The 23182-nt window shown below is 38.9% G+C and overlaps 1 protein-coding gene across 6 annotated transcripts in view; it reads right to left on the reverse strand.

Annotated features, from left to right (window-relative positions):
• The window catches only part of LOC124788188 (DNA ligase 3), a 637556-nt gene that overhangs the window by 246853 nt on the left and 367521 nt on the right, over window positions 1-23182 (reverse strand). For all 6 annotated transcript variants that reach the window (XM_047255354.1, XM_047255349.1, XM_047255352.1 and 3 more), the window contains 6 exons: window positions 19272-19458; window positions 7083-7238; window positions 6828-6959; window positions 6104-6183; window positions 5915-6002; window positions 4333-4410 (listed from right to left, as the gene is read on the reverse strand). In XM_047255354.1, the coding sequence (XP_047111310.1) occupies window positions 4333-4410; window positions 5915-6002; window positions 6104-6183; window positions 6828-6959; window positions 7083-7238; window positions 19272-19458 (721 nt within the window). The remainder of the gene's footprint in view (window positions 1-4332; window positions 4411-5914; window positions 6003-6103; window positions 6184-6827; window positions 6960-7082; window positions 7239-19271; window positions 19459-23182) is intronic.

The following is a 23182-nucleotide window of genomic DNA, read 5'->3' on the forward strand; positions in this document are numbered from 1 at the left end:
GGCTGTGTGGCATAAAGGAGCCAGCTGCAGCAAGATCAGGAACAGAAAGAGACCGGGCGACCTGGGGGCCGACAGACCGCGGCTCTCGCGGTCGCCGCGCGGCAGCAGACCTTTGACCTGGAAGGTGCCAGGAAGGGTCATCCCGGGAGAGGCGCCGTTGGCCGGCAGACACCGAAGGAGTGGGACACTTCTCCGGCTGGGGAGGGGGAGCAGCGCCCATAGGAGAAGGTGTGGGAGCCGCAGGGGAGGGGGGGAGGAGAGGGTTCCGAGATGGGGGTAAGGAAGGGGGAGTAAGGGGTGAAGATGTAACCAAGGCGTAACTAGACGTCATGGACCCAGGGTGCAGTCATGCATATTTCTTATGGGCCTCTGTGTAGATTAAACGATCGAGGGACTTATACTCCTGTATCATTTTTTCTTTCTTATATACTGGGCAATCTGGTGAACATCGAGAATGACTACCATGACAATTTACACATACAGGAGGGGGAACACAGGGACTCCCCTCATGGAGTGGATGTCCACAGTCACCACAGAGAGGGTCCTGGGAACAGCAAGAAGACGTGGCCAAAACGCAAACACTTAAAACACCTCATAGGAGGTGGGATGTACGGCTTCACATCACAGTGATAGACCATAATCTTAACTTTCTCAGGAAGGGTATCCCCTTCAAAGGCCAGGATAAAGGCACCAGTATCAATACGATTATCTTTAGGACCCTTCTAAACACGCCGAACAAAGTGAACACCCCGCCGTCCGAGATTGTCCCGAAGTTCCTCATCAGTTTGAAGGATGAGGTCCCTGTGAAATATCACACTTTGTACCATATTTAGAGACTGGTGAGGGGTAATGGACACAGGAATTGTGCCAAGATGGGTACAGGCACGAAGGGCCGCAGATTGGGCAGCTGAAGCTGTTTTTATCAGCAACGAACCCTACCGCATCTTGCTCAGGGAGTCCACTTCGCCAAACTTGTCTTCAATGTGTTCCACAAAGAATAAAGGTTTGACACTGGTGAAAGTATATCCATCAGTCCTGGAGCAAACTAGATAACGGGGGAAAGGTTTTGCCCCCAGACGACGGGCCTGACCCTCTTCCCAGGGGGTAGCCATGGAAGGGAAGGCCGAAGGGGCAAGAGAAGCAGCACGTGAGGAATCAGTTCCACACAGAGACGGCCGCAGAAGAACGGCCAGAGTTTTGGACCCGTATGCGTTTCATCTGCATAGCGTCCGCCCTGATACCACCCACTCCGATCAGGGGCTCTCCTCACGGGCGCCACCCAGCCACAGCAAGGGCCGTCTGGCACGGCGGCCATTGCCGGGAGTTCCGATGCTCCAGGATGACGAGCAACCACTCCAAGGCATGCATGAGGAGGTCACAGCTCAGGTATCAGAAGTGTGATCCCTGTGTGTTCAGGGGGCTCAACCAAAAGGGTACTAGCGACCCCACCACACGGGCTGGCTACCGTGCTGGCTATGCACCCTAGCATCAGACAACGACGTGAAAGAAAAGGTGGAATGTACTAGGAGGGCGCACGTCGGAGACACTAGGTAAGGTGCTCTTCCCCAAATGGCTAACACTATGGAGGAGAAATTTTGTAATGGAGGTCAAACCTCAGAGGGGGACCAAGGAATGCCAAAAGGAGGAGATGATTACGCAACAAAGCCGGAGTGTAAAACCAACAGAACCAGGAGGATAGCGGGGGCCAACATAAGCAAGGACACCAATAGAGGGAGAGGAGAGGGCGAGGGGAAAGGAGTATGGAGGGGAAAGGAGGGGAAGGGAAAGGAAATGCAGCCCGGGAGAGAAAGAAGGCTGCAATGGCTCGGGGCCTCGTGCTCGCCACGCATGTATCCACAAAAGAGTTGTGGACCCCCTGGGGGGGTAAACGATTGTATGAGAAACAGCAGTTAGAACAGATCAATCAGGATTTCTGAAAAAACAATGCCAGGGACTTCTATCAGATGTTCAAGTTGAATTTGAAAGGATACCAAGCCCCTAGTCTGTTTTAGAGACAAAAATGGAAAGGTCGGCCTGACTAACAAAGGAAACTGCACGATCATGTCTCGTTATTTTGAAAACCTACTTAATTGTGATGAACTGAAAGAGGGATTCCCTGTATGTGCCCTGATCCATAAACTACCCAACTCATCTCCACCTGGTAAAGAGGAGCTCAAAGGGATCATCAACAACCTTAAGAATAATAAGGCAGCTGGAGAGGATTCAATAGTGGCGGAACTACTGAAGCTGGAAAATAGTGAAACTCTAGATATACTAGTCCAACTTTTTGCAGAGATCTGGAGAACTGGGATGATACCAACTAAATGGCAGTCAGCTTTAATCCATCCTCTACACAAAAAGGCGATAAAAAGAATGTCAATAACTATAGGGGCATCTCATATAAAATTTCTCTCCAAAGCAATACAGAACAGAATAGAAGGTCATCTTGACCAACTGATTGGGGAATATCAAGCCGGTTATCAAAAGGGCCGTTCTTGCCCAGAACAGATTTTTAACTTAAAGAACATCAGCAGGTACAAAAAAACTGGAGGAAATAACTACGTGGTCATGTTTGTTGATTTTCAGAAGGCATATGACTCCATCAACCGAGAGGCATTAATAAATATTTTGGAAGAGTTTGGGACAGATGATACATCAAGAAAGCTGATCAAACGAACTCTCACTAACACAGTGTCAAAAATAAAAGTTATGGGTGATATTTCAGAACCTTTTACAATCAAAACAGGTGTAAGACAAGGAGATTGACTATCCCCACTCCTTTTCAACTGCATCTTGGAAAAGGTCATTCGAGAGTGGAGAAGGTTGTTAGCCCAAGAAGAAACAAATGAAGAGCAGTTCAGACTTGGTCATAAGAACAAAGGGGTGTACATTGACTGCTTGACGTTTGCAGATGATCTGGCCATTTTTGCTAACAATATAGAGTCAGCAGTCAACTAGATCAATAGGCTGTCAGAAATTGCTGAAAAAGTTGGACTCGAGATCTCTATTCAAAAACCAAAATATATGGCAGACACTATGATGGACCTGAATGAATGATCACCGAACTGGAAAAGAATCGGACGTGTTAAGAGTTTCAGTTATCTTGGTGAAGTCATCCAGGTGAATGGATTAGAAGAAGAAGCAATTAATGTCAGGATGAGGAAGTTAGACCAGGCATACAAACTGCCAAAGAATACCTATAACAAAAAGTCTATGAGTAAAAGGGCCAAGTACCAACATTATAACACAGTTGTAAAACCTGAGGGCTTTTACAAGTCTGAAACTTTGATCATGAATAAACAAGGTCAAGATGAGCGGCTGGAAAGCAAGAGCGTAAGATATTAAGGAAAATCCTAGGTAATAGATGGGTTGATGGACAATGGCAAATGAGAGCAAATGAGGACTTGTACAGCAAGACAGAACCTATCACAGCATCCATTAAGAAGAGACGATTGTTATTTTATGGTCATATCATGAGGATGGATGGTGATCAACTAACAAAAAGAATGTGAAGTTTCATCCAATCTAAGAAAACAAGGCCGAGATGGTATCTGGCTGGATATTAAAACTAGGCAGATATACCAGATATCAGGTAGTTGCCAGATATTCATTTCGATCTACTCTACAGTGTCAAGTGGTCAGGTATAGGGTCAAGTTACCCATCTGAGATTTTTAAGTAAACAATCACCTATCATATCCATTTAGTGTGACTTAAGTCACTTCATCATATGTCTGACACCATATGTACCAAGCTTGTTTCTATCACTGATGGCATGTTCCACACACCATACTCTAATGCATGAAGCAAGTACACTTCTCATTATTTCACAAAGTACAGTGGCTTAGTGGAAAAACACTGGGCTCGCATCCAAGAGGATAGCTGTTCACATCCCTCTCCAGCTGTTAAGAAGAATTAGGCTTTCCATGGTTTCCATAAATCACTTGTGGTAAATACTGGGATAGTGATCAAATTCTGTCCCTATCCTTCCCTAACCTGAACATGTGCTCCACTTCCAAGGAACTTGTCAGCAGTCGGACATTCTTCCTTCATCCTTTTATCTGCCAATAATTATCTGATTTCACACTCAAAATCTGATGTATGTAGGCCTCTCTTTTAAGGAGTTGCATTAAAGTTACAAAATAGAATAAGCTAATGAGACCACAGCAGAGAAACAATACAATAGTTTATGTTTTGCATCATAAGCATTAATGTTATTTTTGACATTCCTGTCATTATTTTTTAACTAATGCATTTTATTTACTTTGAAAAATATTAAAATGAATAAATATAAATTAATAACACTAAAGATTGTACAAATAAATGCAGCTTACCATCAGATCCTTGAGGACCAGCCCTTCCAGACCCAATTTAAACACCTTCTCAATCATTACTTCGAGTTGCTTTGGTTGCTGCAAACAAAGAATAATTACCTCATAACTTAAAGTTCAAATTCTGCCCTTAACATTATGGAAAGAGTTATTGCTTGAGCTCCGTAAGGTTACAATAATTCACATATGCACATGATGATGTGCCTTTATGTGTGAACATATGATTGGGTAACTGGTTTTTTCTTTTTGCAAGTGCTTTTAGTGAAACCTCATTTTATGTCACAATTGTCATACCTTGACTTCATATCACAAGTAATACATCTGTCTCTTGATGCCTGATCTCTCACACCCTTCCCCCTCCCTCTCCCCTCACAACCTTATTGATATGTATTTCCAAACGTGGGCCAGTCGGTAAGAACCGCTGCCGACCATTGCATCGAGCACCAGCACCACCTGAAATACAGGTATTTGGAAAAATCAGCGGTGGCTGAGCATAGCCTGCTTAACAAGCATAAGATTTTATTTGAAGAAACAAGAGTAACAGCCCACGCATCGAATTACTGGGACTCTGTGATCCGCGAAGCAGTCAAAATTAGACTTAGCGATAATAACTTTAACAGAGACAACAGTTATGCACTTAGATACACCTGGAAGAGTGCACTGGATAAAGAAAAATTGCAGAGGAAAACTTCCCGCACTTTACCTCCTGATTCAAGGGATGGCGCTGCAAGCAACGCGGGATAGAAACTACATCTATGAAAATAGAGGGCACCACTTCACTACGCGCCATATCGCTGTTGCTATGATGTATTCCAGGCAATCGGAAGCCATCCTTTGCATATAAAAGTCAGAGCCCCGCTAGTTTCTGACAGTCAGTTTTAGCCCTGATGACGACCGTGGAGGTAGTGGTCGAAAGCTTGGAGTTTTATCCTGAATTGACGCGGCATGTACACCGAGAGACTTTTATTCAAGAAATACGTTGCGAAAGACTTTGTAGCCATATTTCCAAACAGATTGTGGCAGAAAAGAGAGACACTACATTCTCGCTTCTCTCACGTCTTTCATATTTTCCTGGAAAATAATCATACTGTGAAGTAAAATAAAAAGGTATGGATCGCAGCCTCAACAAAATTTATCAGTCATTACTGAAAATGTTTGATGTTCTCAACAATCTTTTGAAATCTCAATTAGGTTCACTTCCAGCTCTTTTGCAGTAACAGCTGTCTGCCAGTTGTGTAACACATCTGTTTACAGCTGTTTTGGATACAAATATAATAGAGTAGATAACACAACAATGAAAACTGCTGATACACCAACATTTGACATCCCTCAAAAGACTATGTATATAGGTGTATATTGCCAGTTGATGCTTTACGCAACATTTGGATTCTAAGAAAAAATTTTAAGAGGGTAATGAGCTAGCTTGTCTTTGAATTTGATGGCTATTGTTTAAAACAAATATTAAGTTCAAAGGAAATATGCCTCATTGAACAACATATGATGAAAAAAGTACCTTATGACAAAACACTTTAATTATTATGTTATGTCATACGGTCCACAAGCATTTAAGCATGTTGCAACTTACATGAACTTCCTCTGCCTCCGAGAACATAATTCTGTTTGGTATCTGTGTCATCACACTGTGCAGAATCTTTCTTCTTTCTTTGATCGGTCTGAAAGTTATGAAACAAGACCAGTTAGTGAATTTCCAATTCATTTACTTTCTGTTTTTATGTGACAGAGTAACAAGCATTGTGACTTAAAACAGACTTACTTTGACAGTAGAATTTCACCATTGTAGTAAATGCAATCAAATACAAACAGGCATACATTGGCAGATTTCAGCCCCTCTTTCTGAAAAAATTAAAATGAAAGCTCGAATCAAAATATTAAGCTCATGTATTATCATCTGCCTTCTAATTTAAAAAATATAATTTGACTGTTTACATATTAAATTTATTTCATTCTGCACACATTAAAAGGCAACTCTGAAAGAGTTTCTGACCACCTTGTTCATTTAGAAATAACCAGAAAACAAACAAAGTCAATTTATTTTTTTAGTGAATGTTGTTATGTTGTTATGCAGTTTGTTCTAAATGACAAACCAACACAAAAAATTTACTGCACGAGAAAGAGAGAAATATTTTGACAGCAAGAAGTAACAATCCACAAATCAATATATCATTATTTGCAGCTTATTGATTATATTTATCAAATCCATGAGTGACTTGACTAGGCTAATAAGATCAACTTTAGCAACTTTTTAACAGAGATAGTATGGGATATTATTAAAAGATACAATGTGCTTTTATTTTATGCATGCATCTTATGTTCTCAGAGAGGTCTGATCACTGAAGTTTAAATGACTATAATCAGTTTCACATTTGCAATCCACATCCATCAATGATCTCACAATTTACTGCAGTTATTCTTCTTCACTTTGCATTTAGAATTGCTACAACATGGTTCACAAGATTCCAAAACAAAAATATACTTACCTTTTGTCTACCAAGAGTACCAAATGGTAATGGCTTCCCAGTTTGTGTATCTATCATCAAGATTTCACTATCAAGTATCACATCTTTGCCATGAGGAAATGCTTCTGGTATGTAGTCTTTAAAATGGGAAACCTTGGGGAATCAGAAGGTATGTACTGAATTAAACATCAAAATGGGTACAGCCTTGGTATAAAAGTTAACTACAAATTTATATGAATAACAAACTATTTATAAATTCATGACATTTTCACATACCTTATGGGGCATCACAGGCTTCAAGCTTCTAGAGAAATACTTGAAATCATCACCTCTTTTGTGAACTTGAACCCTTTCACCATCATACTTTATTTCAGAGAACATCCCATTAGGACATTTTTTCATTGCTTGTTCAACGGATTTACATGCCTCAGCCTAACAAAACAGAAAGTACATACACTTGTATTATGAGCCATTTTCACAAATGGAAACAATCATTAGAGTGTTTTTCAGTCACTTGATATAGTGACAAATTTTATCAGGTATTGACTACAACTTCCACAATATCAAAGCTATGTTGGCCAAACAACTATAGTTTGTTTGTGTAGTTGTTTTTTAAATCTGGTAACAGCAGTTGAACATGAGGACCAAACTTACACTAAACAGTTACATTACAGGAACATAAAATGACTATTCAGTTTCTCCAAGTGTAACAACTTTGTGTATTTGTGACATGTTTCCCATTGGGTCCTGTATTCAAGTGAAAGTGAAATTCGATTACACTGACTGGCTGCTGTGTTCAGATGAGAAAATGTGCTGCACACAAACCTGACACATTAGGGTACACATCCCCACCCCATCCCTCCCCTACCCTACACTATCTCATCCCTCCACATCTCAATCCCTTCCCCACCTCAATCCTACTTGCATTCACCACATAAATTTACTACTCCTGCACTTAATCATAAAATTTCTGTGGAAATACATAGTTTTGCAATTATTTTAATCTGAAAAATACCATCTTGTTACACCCCCCAGGCTACGTGCTACAACCTTTTCCTCAAATCACCACATTACATACAATATTAAAGTTGCTTCACCACGGATTTGTGTACATCTACATGAATGAACATTTTAAAAACTTAGCAGGTAGTCACTTCCACTTCTAACGCACATGTTCACCACTCAGCACTTAAAGGTGTGACTGTTGGTCACTCGCAGACACTGTTTATTTTCAAGCAGGTATTTCCCCTGTAAAAAAGGTGGTTCTTCAAGAGCCAAAAATTAACAAGAGTAAAAAAAAGCATATGTTAAAGGATCCCTACGTGACTTTTTTTACATTCTTTTTCCTTTGTTCCAGTCTCTTCTCAACTCCTTAAGATGCTTTTTTTTTTAGTTAAAATTTCTTCATAGGTCATAGGCGACTAAGAATAGTTGGGATGTGCATTAATTAGACAAACTGACCATGCTGATTTCAGCTGTTGCGATTAACACACAAACCACCAGATCTCAGACACTCAGATCGGTACCGAACATTGCCTGCCAATGGAGTATCAACCAAAACACTGCTCTAGTTCATGTTGTGTGCTGTTGTCTGGTAGAAGATGTGCAAATGGTAATTAAAACTAACACCTGAATGACAGAGTACAGGAGAAGGGTACCTATGAACTCTGGACATGAAGATCATTGGTAAGCGAGTTGGTAGAGCATCAAATCATCATACTAAAGGTCCTGAGATTGGAACCTACTGATGGTGAATTTTTTTTAACAGTTCATGTGTGAAATTGTTACATGGGAGAACATTTTTTCTGACATCTAGAAGCATGTTTTGGAGTTTGTAGCATTGTTCTTTTGGCAGTCTGCTTTCGCTTCACTACTTGGAAATAACAAACCTACAGCATACATTTGTACAGATAATACCACATCTAAGATAATACCACATCTATGTATAAAATGTACTCTGTAGATTTGCTACTTTCAACTAATGAAGCAAAACCAGACATCCAAAAGAACAGTGCTACAAACTGTGAAATGTCCTTTTAAATGTCAGAAAAGTGTTCTCTCATGTTGTTGTTGTTGTTGTTGTTGTCTTCAGTCCAGAGACTGGTTTGATGCAGCTCTTCATGCTACACTATCCTGTGCAAGCTTCTTCATCTCCCAGTACCTACTGCAACCTACATCCTTCCGAATCTGTTCAGTGTATTCATCTCTTGGTCTCCCTCTATGATTTTTACCCTCCACGCTGCCCTCCAATACAGAATATGTCCTACCAACTGATCCCTTCTTCTAGTCAAGTTGTGCCACAAACTTCTCTTCTCCCCAATCCTATTCAATACCTCCTCATTAGTTATGTGATCTATCCACCTAATCTTCAGCATTCTTCTGTGCACCACATTTCGAATGCTTCTATTCTCTTCTTGTCTAAACTATTTATTGTCCACGTTTCACTTCCATACATGGCTACACGCCATACAAATACTTTCAGAAATGACTTCCTGACACTTAAATCAATACTCAATGTTAACAAATTTCTCTTCTTCAGAAATGCTTTCCTTGCCATTGGCAGTCTACATGTTATATCTTTTCTACTTCAACCATCATCAGTTATTTTGCTCCCCAAATAGCAAAACTCATTTACTACTTTTAAGTGTCATTTCCTAATCTAATTCCCGCAGCATCACCCGATTTAATTCGACAACATTCCATTATCCTCGTTTTGTTTTTGTTGATGTTCATCTTATATCCACCTTTCAAGACACTGTCCATTCTGTTCAGTTGCTCTTCCAGGTCCTTTGCTGTGTCTAACAGAACTACAATGTCATCGGCGAACCTCAAAGTTTTTTTCTTCTCCATGGATTTTAATTCCTACTCTGAATTTTTCTTTTGTTACCTTTACTGCTTGCTCAATATACAGACTGAATAACATCAGGAATAGGCTACAAAGCTGTCTCACTCCCCTCCCAACCACTACTTCCTTTTCATGCCCCTTAACTCTTACAACTGCCATCTGGTTTCTGTACAAGTTGTAAATAGCCTTTCGCTCCTTGTATTTTACCCCTGCCACCTTTAGAATTTGAGAGTATTCCATTCAACATCGTCAAAAGCTTTCTCTAAGTCTACAAATGCTAGAAATGTAGGTTTGCCTTTCCTCAATCTATTTTCTAAGATAAGTCATAGGGTTGGTATTGCCTCATTTCTACGGAATCCAAACTGATCTTCCCTGAGGTCAGTTTCTAGCAGTTTTTCCATTCGTCTGTAAAGAATTTGTGGTAGTATTTTGCAGCTGTGGCTTATTAAACTGATAATTCGGTAATTTTTACATCTGTCAACACCTGCTTTCTTTGGGATTGGAATTATTATATTGTTCTTGAAGTCTGAGGGTATTTCGCCTGTCTCATACATCTTGCTCACTAGATGGTAGATTTTTCTTAGGCCTGGCTCTCCCAAGGCTGTCAGTAGTTCTAATGGAATGTTGTCTACTCCCGGGGCCTTGTTTCGACTTAGGTCTTTCAGTGCTCTGTCAAACTCTTCATGCAGTATCATATCTCCCATTTCATCTTCGTCTACATTCTCTTTCATTTCTATAATACTGTCCTCAAGAACATCACCCTTGTATAGATCCTCATATACTCCTTCCACCATTCTGCTTTCTCTTTTTTGCTTAGAACTGCGTTTCCATCTGAGTTCTTGATATTCATGCAAGTGTTTCTCCTATCTCCAAAGGTCTCTCTAATTTTCCTGTAGGCAGTATCTATCTTACCCCTAGTGATACCCACCTCTACATCCTTACATTTGTCCTCTAGCCATCCCTGCTTAGCCATTTTGCACTTCCTGTCCATCTCATTTTTGAGACTTTTGTATTCCTTTTTGCCTGCTTCATTTATTTTCTCCTTTCATCAATTAAATACAATATCTCTTCTGTTACCCAAGGATTTCTATTAGCCTTCGTCTTTTTACCTACTTGATCCTCTGCTATCTTCACTATTTCATCTCTCAAAGCTACCCATTCTTCTTCTACTGTATTTCTTTCCCCCATTCTTGTCAATCGTTTCCTAATGCTCTCCCTGAAACACTCTACAACCTCTGGTTCTTTCAGTTTATCCAGGTCCCATCTCCTCAAATTCCCACCTTTTTGCAGTTTCTTCAGTTTTAATCTACAGGTCATAACCAATAGATTGTGGTCAGAGTCCACATCTGCCCCTGGAAATGTCTTACAATTTAAAACCTGGTTCCTGAATCTGTCTTACCGTTATATAATCTATCTGAGACCTTCCAGTATCTCCAGGCTTCTGCCATGTATACAACCTTCTTTTATTATTCTTGAACCAAGTGTTAGCTATGACTAAGTTTTGCTCTGTGCAAAATTCTACCAGGCGGCTTCCTCTTTCAATCCTAACTCCCATTCCATTTTCACCTACTACGTTTCCTTCTCTTCCTTTTCCCCTATCGAATTCCAGTCACCAATGACTATTAAATTTTCATCTCCCTTCACTATCTGAATAATTTCTTTTATCTCATCATACACTTCATCAATCTCTTCTTCATCTGAGGAGCCAGTTGGCATACAAACTTGTACTACTGTGTAGGCGTGGGCTTCATATCTATCTTGGCCACGATAATGCATTCACTATGTTGTTTGTAGTAGCTTACCCGCATTCCTATTTTCCTATTCATTATTAAACCTACTTCTGCATTACCCCTATTTGATTTTTTATTTATAACCAGAAGTATTTATGACCAGAAGTCTTGTTCCCCGTACCACCGAACTTCACTAATTCCTGCTGTATCTAACTTTAACCAATCCATTTCGCTTTTTAAATTTTGTAACTTACCTGCCCGATTAAGGGATCTGACATTCCACGCTCCGATCTGTAGAACACCAGTTTTCTTTCTCCTGATAACAACGTCCTCCTGGGTAATTCCCGCCTGGAGATCCAAATGGGGGACTATTTTACCTCCGGAATATTCTACCCAAGAGGATGCCATCATCATTTAACCATACAGTAAAGCTGAATGCCTCGGGAAAAATGACGGCTGTAGTTTCCCTTGCTTTCAGCCATTTGCAGTACCAGTACAGCAAGGCCGTTTTGGTTGGTGTTACAAGGCCACATCAGTCAATCATCCAGACTGTTTCCCCTGCAACTACTGAAAAGGCTGCTGCCCCTCTTCAGGAATCACACGTTTGTCTGGTCTCTCAATAGATACCCCTCCGTTGTGGTTGCACCTACAGTATAGCTACCTGTATCACTGAGGCACGCAAGACTCCCCACCAACAGCAAGGTCCATGGCTCATGAGGGGGTTCTCTCATATAACAACTTAAAACTTAAACTGTTAAAAAAAAATTTGACATCGGTGGGTTTTGAACTCGAGAACTGTAGTATGAGCATCTGACACACTACCAACACACCTACCAGAGATCTCCATGTTAGTAGCTCTCGGATACGCTTTTCCCATACTCCATAGTTCTAGTGTTACTTTTAACTACCATTTACGCATGTTCTACTGGCTGACAGCACACAGCTTGAACTAAATGTTTTGGTTGACTATCATCACAAAACATTTGGTACCAATCTGAGAGTCTGACTTCTGGATGTTTGGGTGTAAAAAGCATTTCGGGAATGAGCTGCAATTGCTGCTGGCAAAGCTCTGCTGAGGTTTAGCATTGTCCAAGTGTCTTGTCCATCTATTTAGAGTGCCAAGGCTAATGTGCCACATGAGCCCCTATTGCCACACTAAATAAATAGGAATAAAGAAGGTAGTGAGTTGAAGGTACAAGGGCAATGGGTTCAGTCTATGGAGCATGTCCACTTATATTGCAATAAATTTTCACACATTGTTGGGCTATACAGATAATAACATAAACCTTAGAAACCAAACTGCTTTTACTGCTTTTCATTATGGACCAAAAATACAGAAATGTTTTGAGGAGGGGAAGGAACCAATGCGGATGTGTGGGAATTTAAATGAGTCTAATTTTGAAGATGACCACCTGGTAGGAACACTAATTTCCAGCATTAGTCTCATATTTTTTTTGTCGGATTATATGTGTGAAGGCAGAAAATGGTCCACCAGTCACATGACATTTAGGTTAATTGTTCTCCGATTTTACTTTAAATGCCTTAGCTACTGAAGTCTCCTACAATGGCTTCAAAACAGCTTCAGATACTGTAATGGTGATAAATGATATTTCTTTACATTATATCTGTAGCATCTGCCCAACACTAGATAAACAGTGTGACATTACTTAACAATGGTGAAGTAAAATGTATTATGCAACATTGTTTACTTTATCTTTGTTGTGGAAAAAAAAAATTTCAAGACCAGTGTGTTATGTCTGCACATGTGCACTCTCAAATGCACAGTCTAATATCATACTAAGCAGATAATAGTACAGGGTGGACAAAATGAAACCAGACCTGATAATATTTACAAGAAGACAGAGATGAGATTGACTCTTGCTAATAAACATCGTGGAAGATGACAGAAATTTATTAGCTGCAGAGCTCATTTTGTGCTATTTTACCACTACATGTTACACTTATGAGTTTGCTGGGGTTTTGCCAAAATACTTCTAGTCTTAAATGCTTGCACAAATAGTTCCACACACATTTTCCACAAATTATGCTTTTCATATGGTATGGTTCACACAGGGATGATACAATATGCTATACAACACAGTGCAATAAAGGACACTGTGATACAACACTTATTCGTGTGACAATTGGGATCCTGCTGGAAAGCTACAATATATGATACAGTGTGTGACATGACTCACCAAACAACAAGCAACAAGACAGAACAAATCACATTTCTGTTTCAGTTATAATGTTGAAGTATTCTGGAGAGGATGTTATTGCGCCTTATCCTGTCTCCATGGCTTCATCCAGCTGTTCATTCAGAAGTAACAGTAATTTAGCTTCTGGTCTCCTTTACACCAGTTTCCCAAAAGCAGTGAGCATAACTGAGAAAACATCCAGTCAGCATCATCAGTTCCATTGAGTTTTCATTTCATGAAGCTTTTCATTTTCAGGTTTGGCAGCATACAAAAAAGAGAAACATGGAGAAGTTCCACATTCTACATAGGAGACCATAGTGGGTGGCAACAGCATCGTGTGAGGTGCCAATATCTTTATGGACAGCCTTCAGTATATATCATATTTTCTTACAAGAATGGAAAGAGGTATCACTTTCCTTCCACCATTAAAAAAAATTTTGGTATGTCAGCTACAAGTTCAGATACCATGTAAATAGCCACAGAACAGCTTTATACGAAAAAAAAATGCACTTATGCTGGGCTGAAGCTAGCCAATGCTCTACCGAAAAGTCTCACAACCCTTCCTACTAACAAATTAAAAGATCAGCTAAAAAGAATTCTAATTGAAAACCCTTTTTATTCCCTAGACGAGTATTATATCTGTATGAAAAGTGCTAGGTCTGGTCTGTGTTACTCCATTTCACTATTCCAAATGAGCAGGTCAATATTGGTATAGCATAAGTATTTACAGCTTTTGTCTTGTTTCTTGCTGTCAATTCTGTTTTCAGTATTTTTGTTAGTCTTTGTCTGTATTTTTGTTTTAGTTCTTCTTTAATATTTGTATTATCTATTCCTATTTTTGTCTGTATCCCAGATATTTATAGGCATCTGTTTTTTCCATCGCTTCTATGCAGTCGCTGTGGTTATCCAATATGTAATATTCCTGTTTAATGTGTTTTCCCTTGACTATGCTATTTTTCTTACATTTGTCTGTTCCAAAAGCCATATTTATATCATTGCTGAATACTTCTGTTATCTTTAGTAATTGGTTGAGTTGTTGCTGCCAGTAGTTTTAGATCATCCATGTATAGCAAATGTGTGATTTTGTGTGGGTATGTTCCAGTAATATTGTATCCATAATTTGTATTATTTAGCATGTTGGATAGTGGCTTCAGAGCAAGGCAGAACCAGAAAGGACTTAATGAGTCACCTTGGTATATTCCACACTTAATCTGTATTGGCTGTGATGTGATATTATTTGAATTTGTTTGGATATTAAGTGTGGTTTTCCAGTCTTTCATTACTATGTTTAGGAACTGTATCAATTTAGGATCTACTTTATATATTTCCAATATTTGTAGTAACCATAAGTGGGGTACACTATCAAAAGCTTTTTGGTAATCAATGTATGCGTAGTGTAGCGACCTTTGTTTAGTTTTAGCTTGATATGTCACCTCTGCATCTATTATCAGTTGCTCTTTACATCCTCGTGCTCCTTTGCAGCAGCCTTTTTGTTCTTCATTTATAATTTTGTTCTGTGTTGTATGCGTCATTAATTTCTGTGTAATGACTGAAGTTAATATTTTGTATATTGTTGGTAGGCATGTTATGGGGCGATATATAGCTGGGTTTGCTGTGTCTGCTTGATCTTTAGGTTTCAGATAAGTTATTCCATGTGTAAGTGTATCAGGGAATGTGTATGGGTCTGCAATGTAACTTAAATAATTTAGTTAGATGTGAATGTCTTGAGGTGAACTTCTTTAGCCAGAAATTTGCTATTTTATCTTTTCCAGGGGCTTTCCAATTGTGAGTAGAATTAATTGCTTGGGTGACTTCATGTTGCAAAATTATCACTTCAGGCATTTGTGGTGTCATCTTGTATGTGTCTGTTTCTACTTGTATCCACCGTGCCTGCCTGTTATGTTGTACCAGGTTTGACCATATGTTGCTCCAGAAGTGTTCCATGCCTGTTATGTTTGGTGGATTGTCTATTTTAATGTGTGTGTTATCTATTGTCTGGTAAAATTTCTTTTGGTTTGTGTTGAATGTTTGGTTTTGTTTCCTTCTATTTTCACTTTTTTTGTATCTTCTAAGTTGTTTGTCCAATGCTTGTGATTTCTGCTTCTTTTCATCTAATTGCTCTATCACTTCTTGTTGTTTTTTCTGACATTTCATTTCTTATAAATTGTGTTAGCTGCCCGATGTCTTTTCTCAGTTTTTCTATTCTGATCTGTAGCCTGTGTTGCCTTGCTGGTTTTGTGGGTTTCTTCTGTGTGTTAGTTGGTTCTGATCTCTGCCTAGTGTGTGTATTTAGTGTAGTGAGTGCTCCTACATAAACCAGTAGTTGTAACTCTTCCATAGTTGTGTTTTCATTTATTTTGTTGTGAATGATTGTGTTGATAGTTTTTATTGTTGTTTCGACTTGTGGGTTATTTGGCGGTCTTTGCAAGAATGGTCTAATGTCTGTATTTGTGTCTTTGTATTCTATATATGTCAGCTGAAATTTTTCTTCTATATCTAACATGTGTGTCACTTCGTGTTCTATTTGTGCTTGTTCTGGTGGCTGTCTTAAGATTTCGTTTTCCTCTGATTGTTTAACTGATGCGTATTGTTCTTTGTTTGTTTGCTCTGGGATGTTTGAGTCCATTACTGTATTTTCTTCTTCTTCTTCTTCTTCTTCTTCTTCTTCTTCTTCTTCTTCTTCTTCTTCTGATTGCACGTTATTTTGTTCCAGTATTTGTTGTACTTGTTTTTGATGTTTTCTAATTCTGACTGGGGTATCCTGTTATTTTTGATTATTACACGGATCTGATCAGCTAGTCGTCGTTCTGTTAAAAATTTTAATTCTGGGTATCTGGTAATAAATGTTGTGTATTCTTGTGATCTGTATCCAGTTGTGTTGGTTCCTAGGTTTGTTGTTTCATAATAACAGAACATGAGGTGTCGATTAACTTCATCTGACCATCTCATCCTCTGTCTTTGTTTTCCTTCTAGGGTGGTTGCAGGAAGAATATCCTGCAAAACACCTCTATTTGGATTTAAATCATTTTCCAGTTGGCTAGCAGTGTCGTTACCATTATGGGCAGGCGTAGGGTTCAAGCGTCATCCCCGACCATGACGGCGCTTGTCCGAGGCTTCTTTAGTTCTGTCCTGAAGCAACTAATCACACTAAAAGGGGGGTTAGCCCTATTAGTGGTTTGTTCTTTTCGTCGCCTTTTACGACTGGCAGAACATACCGGAGGCCTATTCTTTTCCCGGGCCTCCACGTGGTTTATTATTATCATCATTATTATTATTATTATTATTATTATTATTATTATTATTATTATTATTATTATTATTATTATTATTATTATTATTACTACTACTATTACTATTATTACATTTAGTATGCAGCAATCTATGACCTAAAACCCACCTAACAAACTGGACAGTAACTATGTTATTAACTGGAAACTTTTCAAAATATGCCCGGGAGTTTTCTTATTTGTTAAGCATCATAATAGCTATAGGCAGTAACAAAAAGAAAACCAGTTCATTAAAAAGCTGTGATTTCAGATTATAAGACAAGGAAAAATCAATTTTTTACTAAATACTTTCCTCAAAATCAAATGAGAGAAGATGGATAGTGAAGAATGTGCAAATCCCAAAACAGTGGTTTTCAATTTGTTACGAAAAAAGTATGTTTCCTGAGAAATTAACTACAGATACTTTTTTTAGCCAAATCAAATGACTTGAAATTTTCCTCACCATGTATCATATGAACCTAGTTGTGTGTAGCAATCAGCACCTCATATTATGCTCGGTGATAAGACAAAGGTGTCATATTGCTGTCATCCCAGTGTGAACCAGTTACATTGCTTCAACTATGTTTCTATGCACTCTATTGATGCAGGTAGCTTCTGCATCATATCGCAAGTCACATCGTGTATCATATCGCTTATCGTATCACCTCTGTCTGAATTGCCCTTAACAAGCAAAAATAAACAAGTGCAGTTTTATCACGAGCACCACTTTGTGTTACATTCAACTGGTCATTAAACATGTTTGCATCTCTCCATCACTTAAATGCAATGACAAAGGGAAGTATTCAGGAGAGGATGTGTGGGAGATATCTATGTGCACAAATGTGACAACAACCAAACTGGTGCATCAATATCATGGTTTTCAACATTTTCTGTTCATTAACAAGGGTCAATTCCCGTCAGTCTTACACATATTTCCCAGGCCAGTTTTATTTTGCCCAACCTGTATAACACAACACAGCCTTAAACAAGGAAAAAAGTTTATTTAATTATTCAGCAAAACAATATTCTCTCTATCAATATTTTTAAAGCTTCTAAAGTCATCTTTGATCAAATGCTTTATGTCCATAGCAGAGTTGTCATTGCTTATTTCATCACTATTCTTAGCATCCTCTCCTCACAAAATCTGTTCTACTGAATTGGAAATAAGTTATATGGATTTTCAACACATATTTTGAGCTCATTATGCACTTGGAGTAAGCAATGAAAGTTTATTCACAGATCTGCTTTCCTTTCCCGTACAGCCCTAACACATTTTTTCTCTTTTTTGGGTTGTCCCTTCACCCTACACATAGTACCTCTTTCTTGTTCTCCTCCCACACCACATTCTTCCTAGCCAAAGCTCCCCCTCCCCCCTCCTATCGTCAACCACTGCTATGGTACCCCACCATCCTCCCATTCCTTTACACTATGCCTCTTCTCTTTCCTCTCCCAACTTCTCCACCCCTCTTCCCCTCAACATGGGTTGCTGTTTAAACACCACACTGCGATAAGAAACCTTTATTTGATGAAAAATCAATTTTGCATCCAGTTTTATTAAGCAAAATTGCATAAACAAATTTCTTATGGTTTCTGCAGACATCTGCCAATATTTCTAGTGCTTATTTGCACATATACTTTCTAATGCTTTAGTTTCGCTGTAACAATTTTTTACGAAGTTGTTTTGATGTCTCTGAGCTCCACGGAGGAGGACTACCTCTGAAGCAATTACTGCCACCATTTTTACAGTCACAAGTTTTTCCTGCCTGCTTGAGCTGTGGTATATTCATGCCATATTCCTTAAATACATGACACCATTGTCTTCAGCTGGTGCTAATGGCTCATGAACTTCACAAAGTTAAAGCTAAATTTTAGTTAGTTATTTTAAGAACTGTGTCACTTTCTTATTTCTGGCTCACAATTTTCTATCAGCATATAGCAAGATCAAGAAGGGAAAAATGCCAAAAAGAAATATATTCATTGAATCCAAACCATGATGTAGCTCTTTGCATGCCTCAATTTGTCAAAACATATCACACGCACATCAATTATGTGCAAGAACAGTGCAGACAAGATTTTCTTTGCAATAAAAAGGGACTCAGTAAAACTTTTCACATACCTGCTACAGCTAACATTTTGTAATAAGATTTTCAGATTATATAAACCAAGTTCCATCATTCCAAATGAAATATCACAGACATTCATTGCATTCACAGTTACAAAGTAATTTTTAAAATGTGTTAAAAATAGCATTCCAACTGCCCCATCCAGTGCAACAGTGGCTGGTTTAGAATGGATTAAGATAAAGCTATGTCTTTCAAAATATTTAGTAAATTTCATTTGAATCTGCCTACAAAGCAAAATTACCAACGCTAATAATTTTTCTAATCTTCTATTTTTAACTTAATACTAATTTTATTGATACACACCAGCATTGGCAAGACAGGTGTCATCAAAGCAACACCAATACTCATGCCACCAGGTGCAGTTCCTTGTTTCTTCCCAGATTCGCCTTTCCCTTGCAGAAAATTCTTACCCGTGGCACGTGCAATAACAGAAGAGATGTCACGTGACATCTGGAATGCCTGATAGGCATCAGCATGAACTGCATCAAGGCTGAAAGTAACACCACATTAATTTAAATTCTAAAGATATGTAGCTTTCTTGAGCAGAATTTGCTTCTCATTAATTTAGCCTCTGCTGAAAGTTTAAGGTATTGTTGAAACTTCCTGGCATATTAAAACTACATGCCACACTGGGACTTTAACTATGGGATCTTTGCCTTTGACGAGCAAGTGCTCTACTGACTCAACTATCCAAGCACGATTCACAACCCACCTTCACAGCCTTACTTTGGCCACTACCTCATCTCTTACATTCCAAAAATTCCTATGCATACCTTGCAGGACTAGCACTTCTGGATGAAGAGATATCATGGGCTATTCTCCATCACTTAGTTTAAATCTGTCAGGAAGTTTCAAATCAGCCTACACTTCGTTTTAAGACCTTCTTGTTAAGCGAGTTACTACATCAGAAGGGAGGGATGAGGAAGGGGTGGGGGAAGGGGTGGGGAAAGGGGGGGGAATGATTATTAGGTCTCTGGGCCTACAGCCAGCGAGCCCACACCCGTGTGTGTGTGTGTGTGTGTGTGTGTGTGTGTGTGTGTGTGTGTGTGTGTGTGTGTGTGTGCCTCTCTGTGACTCAGCACCTCAACTACACATTGAGCATGAATCTATCCTTTTTGTAATATTTTCATTAGTTCATAGTCAGTATTATTTACTCACATTGTCACTACAGACACACTAATCATTTTAATACCATTTGTCATGCTAAAACTGTTAATTCATAGGTAACTAGGATGTAAAAGAGATACTGTCTGTGTGAAATCCTGTTCTTATATAAAAGAAGGGTTAATGACCCTAATCAGACAAGGTTAAGTAAGTAAAAATAAATTCTTCAGAGTTGAATGGATCATACACTATAGTGAGATCTAGATTTATTAACAAGATAATAAATAGACTGAGTAATCTGAGTTATATACAATTAATGCCCTGAGTGAAGTTTGTGATATCAAAATACTAAAACAAGCATACTTTGCACTTGTATATTCTGTACTCTCACATTGCATCCTATTTTGAGGCATCGCAATCACAGAGATACTTACTACGCAGAATATAATAGTCAGGATCATGAGATGAAAGCCACCCCCCTCCACCACTAAACATCTCTTTCTGGAGCTTATTATCCTGCCAGTGCTCTGTACTTACATGAATAAAAAAGTGCATTTTATTCATGAAAATTGACATATTTTTATGAATAAATAAATAAATGAAAATATCCACCATCATCAGACCTGTCATTCCAAAGACATGTCTACGATTAGTTAAGAGCTATGCAAGGGACTCTGAAGTATATGGCACCTAGGAGTTGTTCTACACAACAAGCTACTCGAAAACGCTAAGTCAAATGGAGATGGATTTTGAGCAAATGTAAATATGTTGCTTCAGAAGAACTGCTTCTATACAGAAGAAGAAATTATGAATGCCAGCCTCAAGTAAGAAAGTTAAACATTTTCCTATGTACCACACGTTCATAGCCGATTTATTTATTTATTTATGCATTTATTTTACCTGGCAAGATTAGGGCCTTCAGGCCCTCTCTTACACCTAACCAGGCATACTCAGATTCAACAAATTTCAGTGTCTACAGAAAATTAGGACATATAACATGTTATACAGTATTAATGTTAAAGAAAAAAAATAAAGATTATAAAAGTAGTACAATGATAATTATAACAATCAAAAAATAATTATAACAATCAAGAATAATAAAAATAATAATAATAATAATAATAATAATAATAATAATAATAATAATAATAATAATAATGACTATGTATATGAAAGTAAACATATTTTTCTTATATGAGTGTCAGTCCTATTGCTAGTTGGGAATTTTCTCATTATATTCTTGCAGCTTGCGAGTTATTCTCATCAAGCAGAGACATAAGACGATGGAATGGGGTGAAAGAGATATAGAAGAGGTAGATAGGTTAGAGGAAGAGAAATAGAATGGTAAAATTCGAAGCTATGATGGAGAGGAGAAAGAAAAAGATGAGAGGGGCACAACAATGGTGGCTATACCGTCCCTAATATGTAAGTCTTAAGTTCCCTCTTGAATGTTGAGTGGTTTTGGATAAGACGCAGATCACAGGGGAGCGCGTTCCATAGTCGTATGGCTGAGATGGAGAATGACACGGAGAAAGATTTTGTGTTATGTAAGGGTACAGCCAACATGCTAGACGTATCCAATCTGGTATTGCGGTTGTGGAATGATGATAGGTGTTTAATGTGAGAAGATAAGTATTGGGGGCACCAGTGGCTAAGAAATCGATGAAGTAAGCACATCGTATGGAGATCGCGTGCCTTATGTGGGCGTATCCAACCTAGTTGGGAGTATGAAGGACTGATATGATCATACAACCGTATGTTGCATACGTATCTAACACAAGCATTCATCACTAGCTCGAGGCATCTCGAATTTTCATTATTTGTGCCATGTTGAACTACATCACAGTAGTAAAGATTAGGCAAGACTAGTGTTTGGACTAATTTTTGTTTAACATGTGTTGGAAATATTTTTCAAAATTTTTGAATTGCATGTAGGGAGGAGAGCAATTTCCGGCAAGCTGTGACTGTTTGTTCTTCCCAGTTTAGGTGTTCATCCAAGATTATTCCAAGGTCTTTTACTGTTTTTTGGTATGGTAGTTGGGTACCATTGAGGAGTATTTGAGGGACTGTTTCGCGAAAGTACCGACTGATTAACTTTGGATGAGATATAAGTATGACCTGGGATTTCTTGGGGTTTAGTTTCAGACCTAGGTTCTGTGCCCATCGAGAAACAGAGCAAAGATCTGCGTTCATACTCGCTACTGCGTCAGCAATGTTCTTGGGGCTTGCACTTATGTACAGTTGGATGTCGTCGGCATATAGATGGTAGTTGCAGGAGTGAATCACTGAAGAAATATCATTAATGTACAGTGAGAAGAGTAATGGACCAAGGACGGAGCCTTGGGGAACTCCAGAGCGCACGTTTTTCCATGATGACTTTTCCGACCCACAAATGACTTGTTGACTTCTGTTTTTGAGGTAGCTGTCGAACCAGTGTATTGCGCTGTTTGAGAAATTCAGCTGCTTCATTTTAATTAGTAATATATCAAAGTCAACAGATTCAAAAGCCTTGCTAAAGTCAAGCAGTGTTAGGATGGTAGCTTCACATCTGTCCATAGCATGTTTAATGTCATCAGTTACTTTGATTAATGCAGTTGCTGTACTATGGTGCTTTCGAAAACCTGACTGATATTTGTCGTGGATGTTATGAGTTTTGAGGTAATCCGTCAGCTGTTCATGGACGATGTGTTCTAGGGCTTTAGATATTGCAGGAAGTATGCTGATCGGCCTGTAGTCACCTGGCGACTTAGGGTTGTCAGTCTTGGGTATAGGTTGAATTAAGCTTTGCTTCCACTCAGTAGGATATGTACTACTGACAAGAGACAGGTTGAAGATGTCTGTGATAACTGGAGTAATAGTGTTTACGACGTTCTTAATCATGCCAATGCTCACTCCATCATTTCCTACTGCCTCGGAAGAGATTCTCATAATTGCCTTGTGTACTGTGCCGGCAGTGACATGTTTTAGGAAAAACTTGTCTCTCGAGAGATTGATATCTTGGGGCTGGTAATTTGTCGCTGCATGGCAGTTTACGGCTGTTGAGAAGAAATCGTTTAATTCTTCTGTAGACGCTTGATAAACAGCGTCAGATCTTCGCTTCCCTATACCGA

Source organism: Schistocerca piceifrons, chromosome 3 (genome assembly GCF_021461385.2).
Source record: "Schistocerca piceifrons isolate TAMUIC-IGC-003096 chromosome 3, iqSchPice1.1, whole genome shotgun sequence".
In the NCBI taxonomy this organism is placed as follows: Eukaryota; Metazoa; Arthropoda; class Insecta; order Orthoptera; family Acrididae; genus Schistocerca; species Schistocerca piceifrons.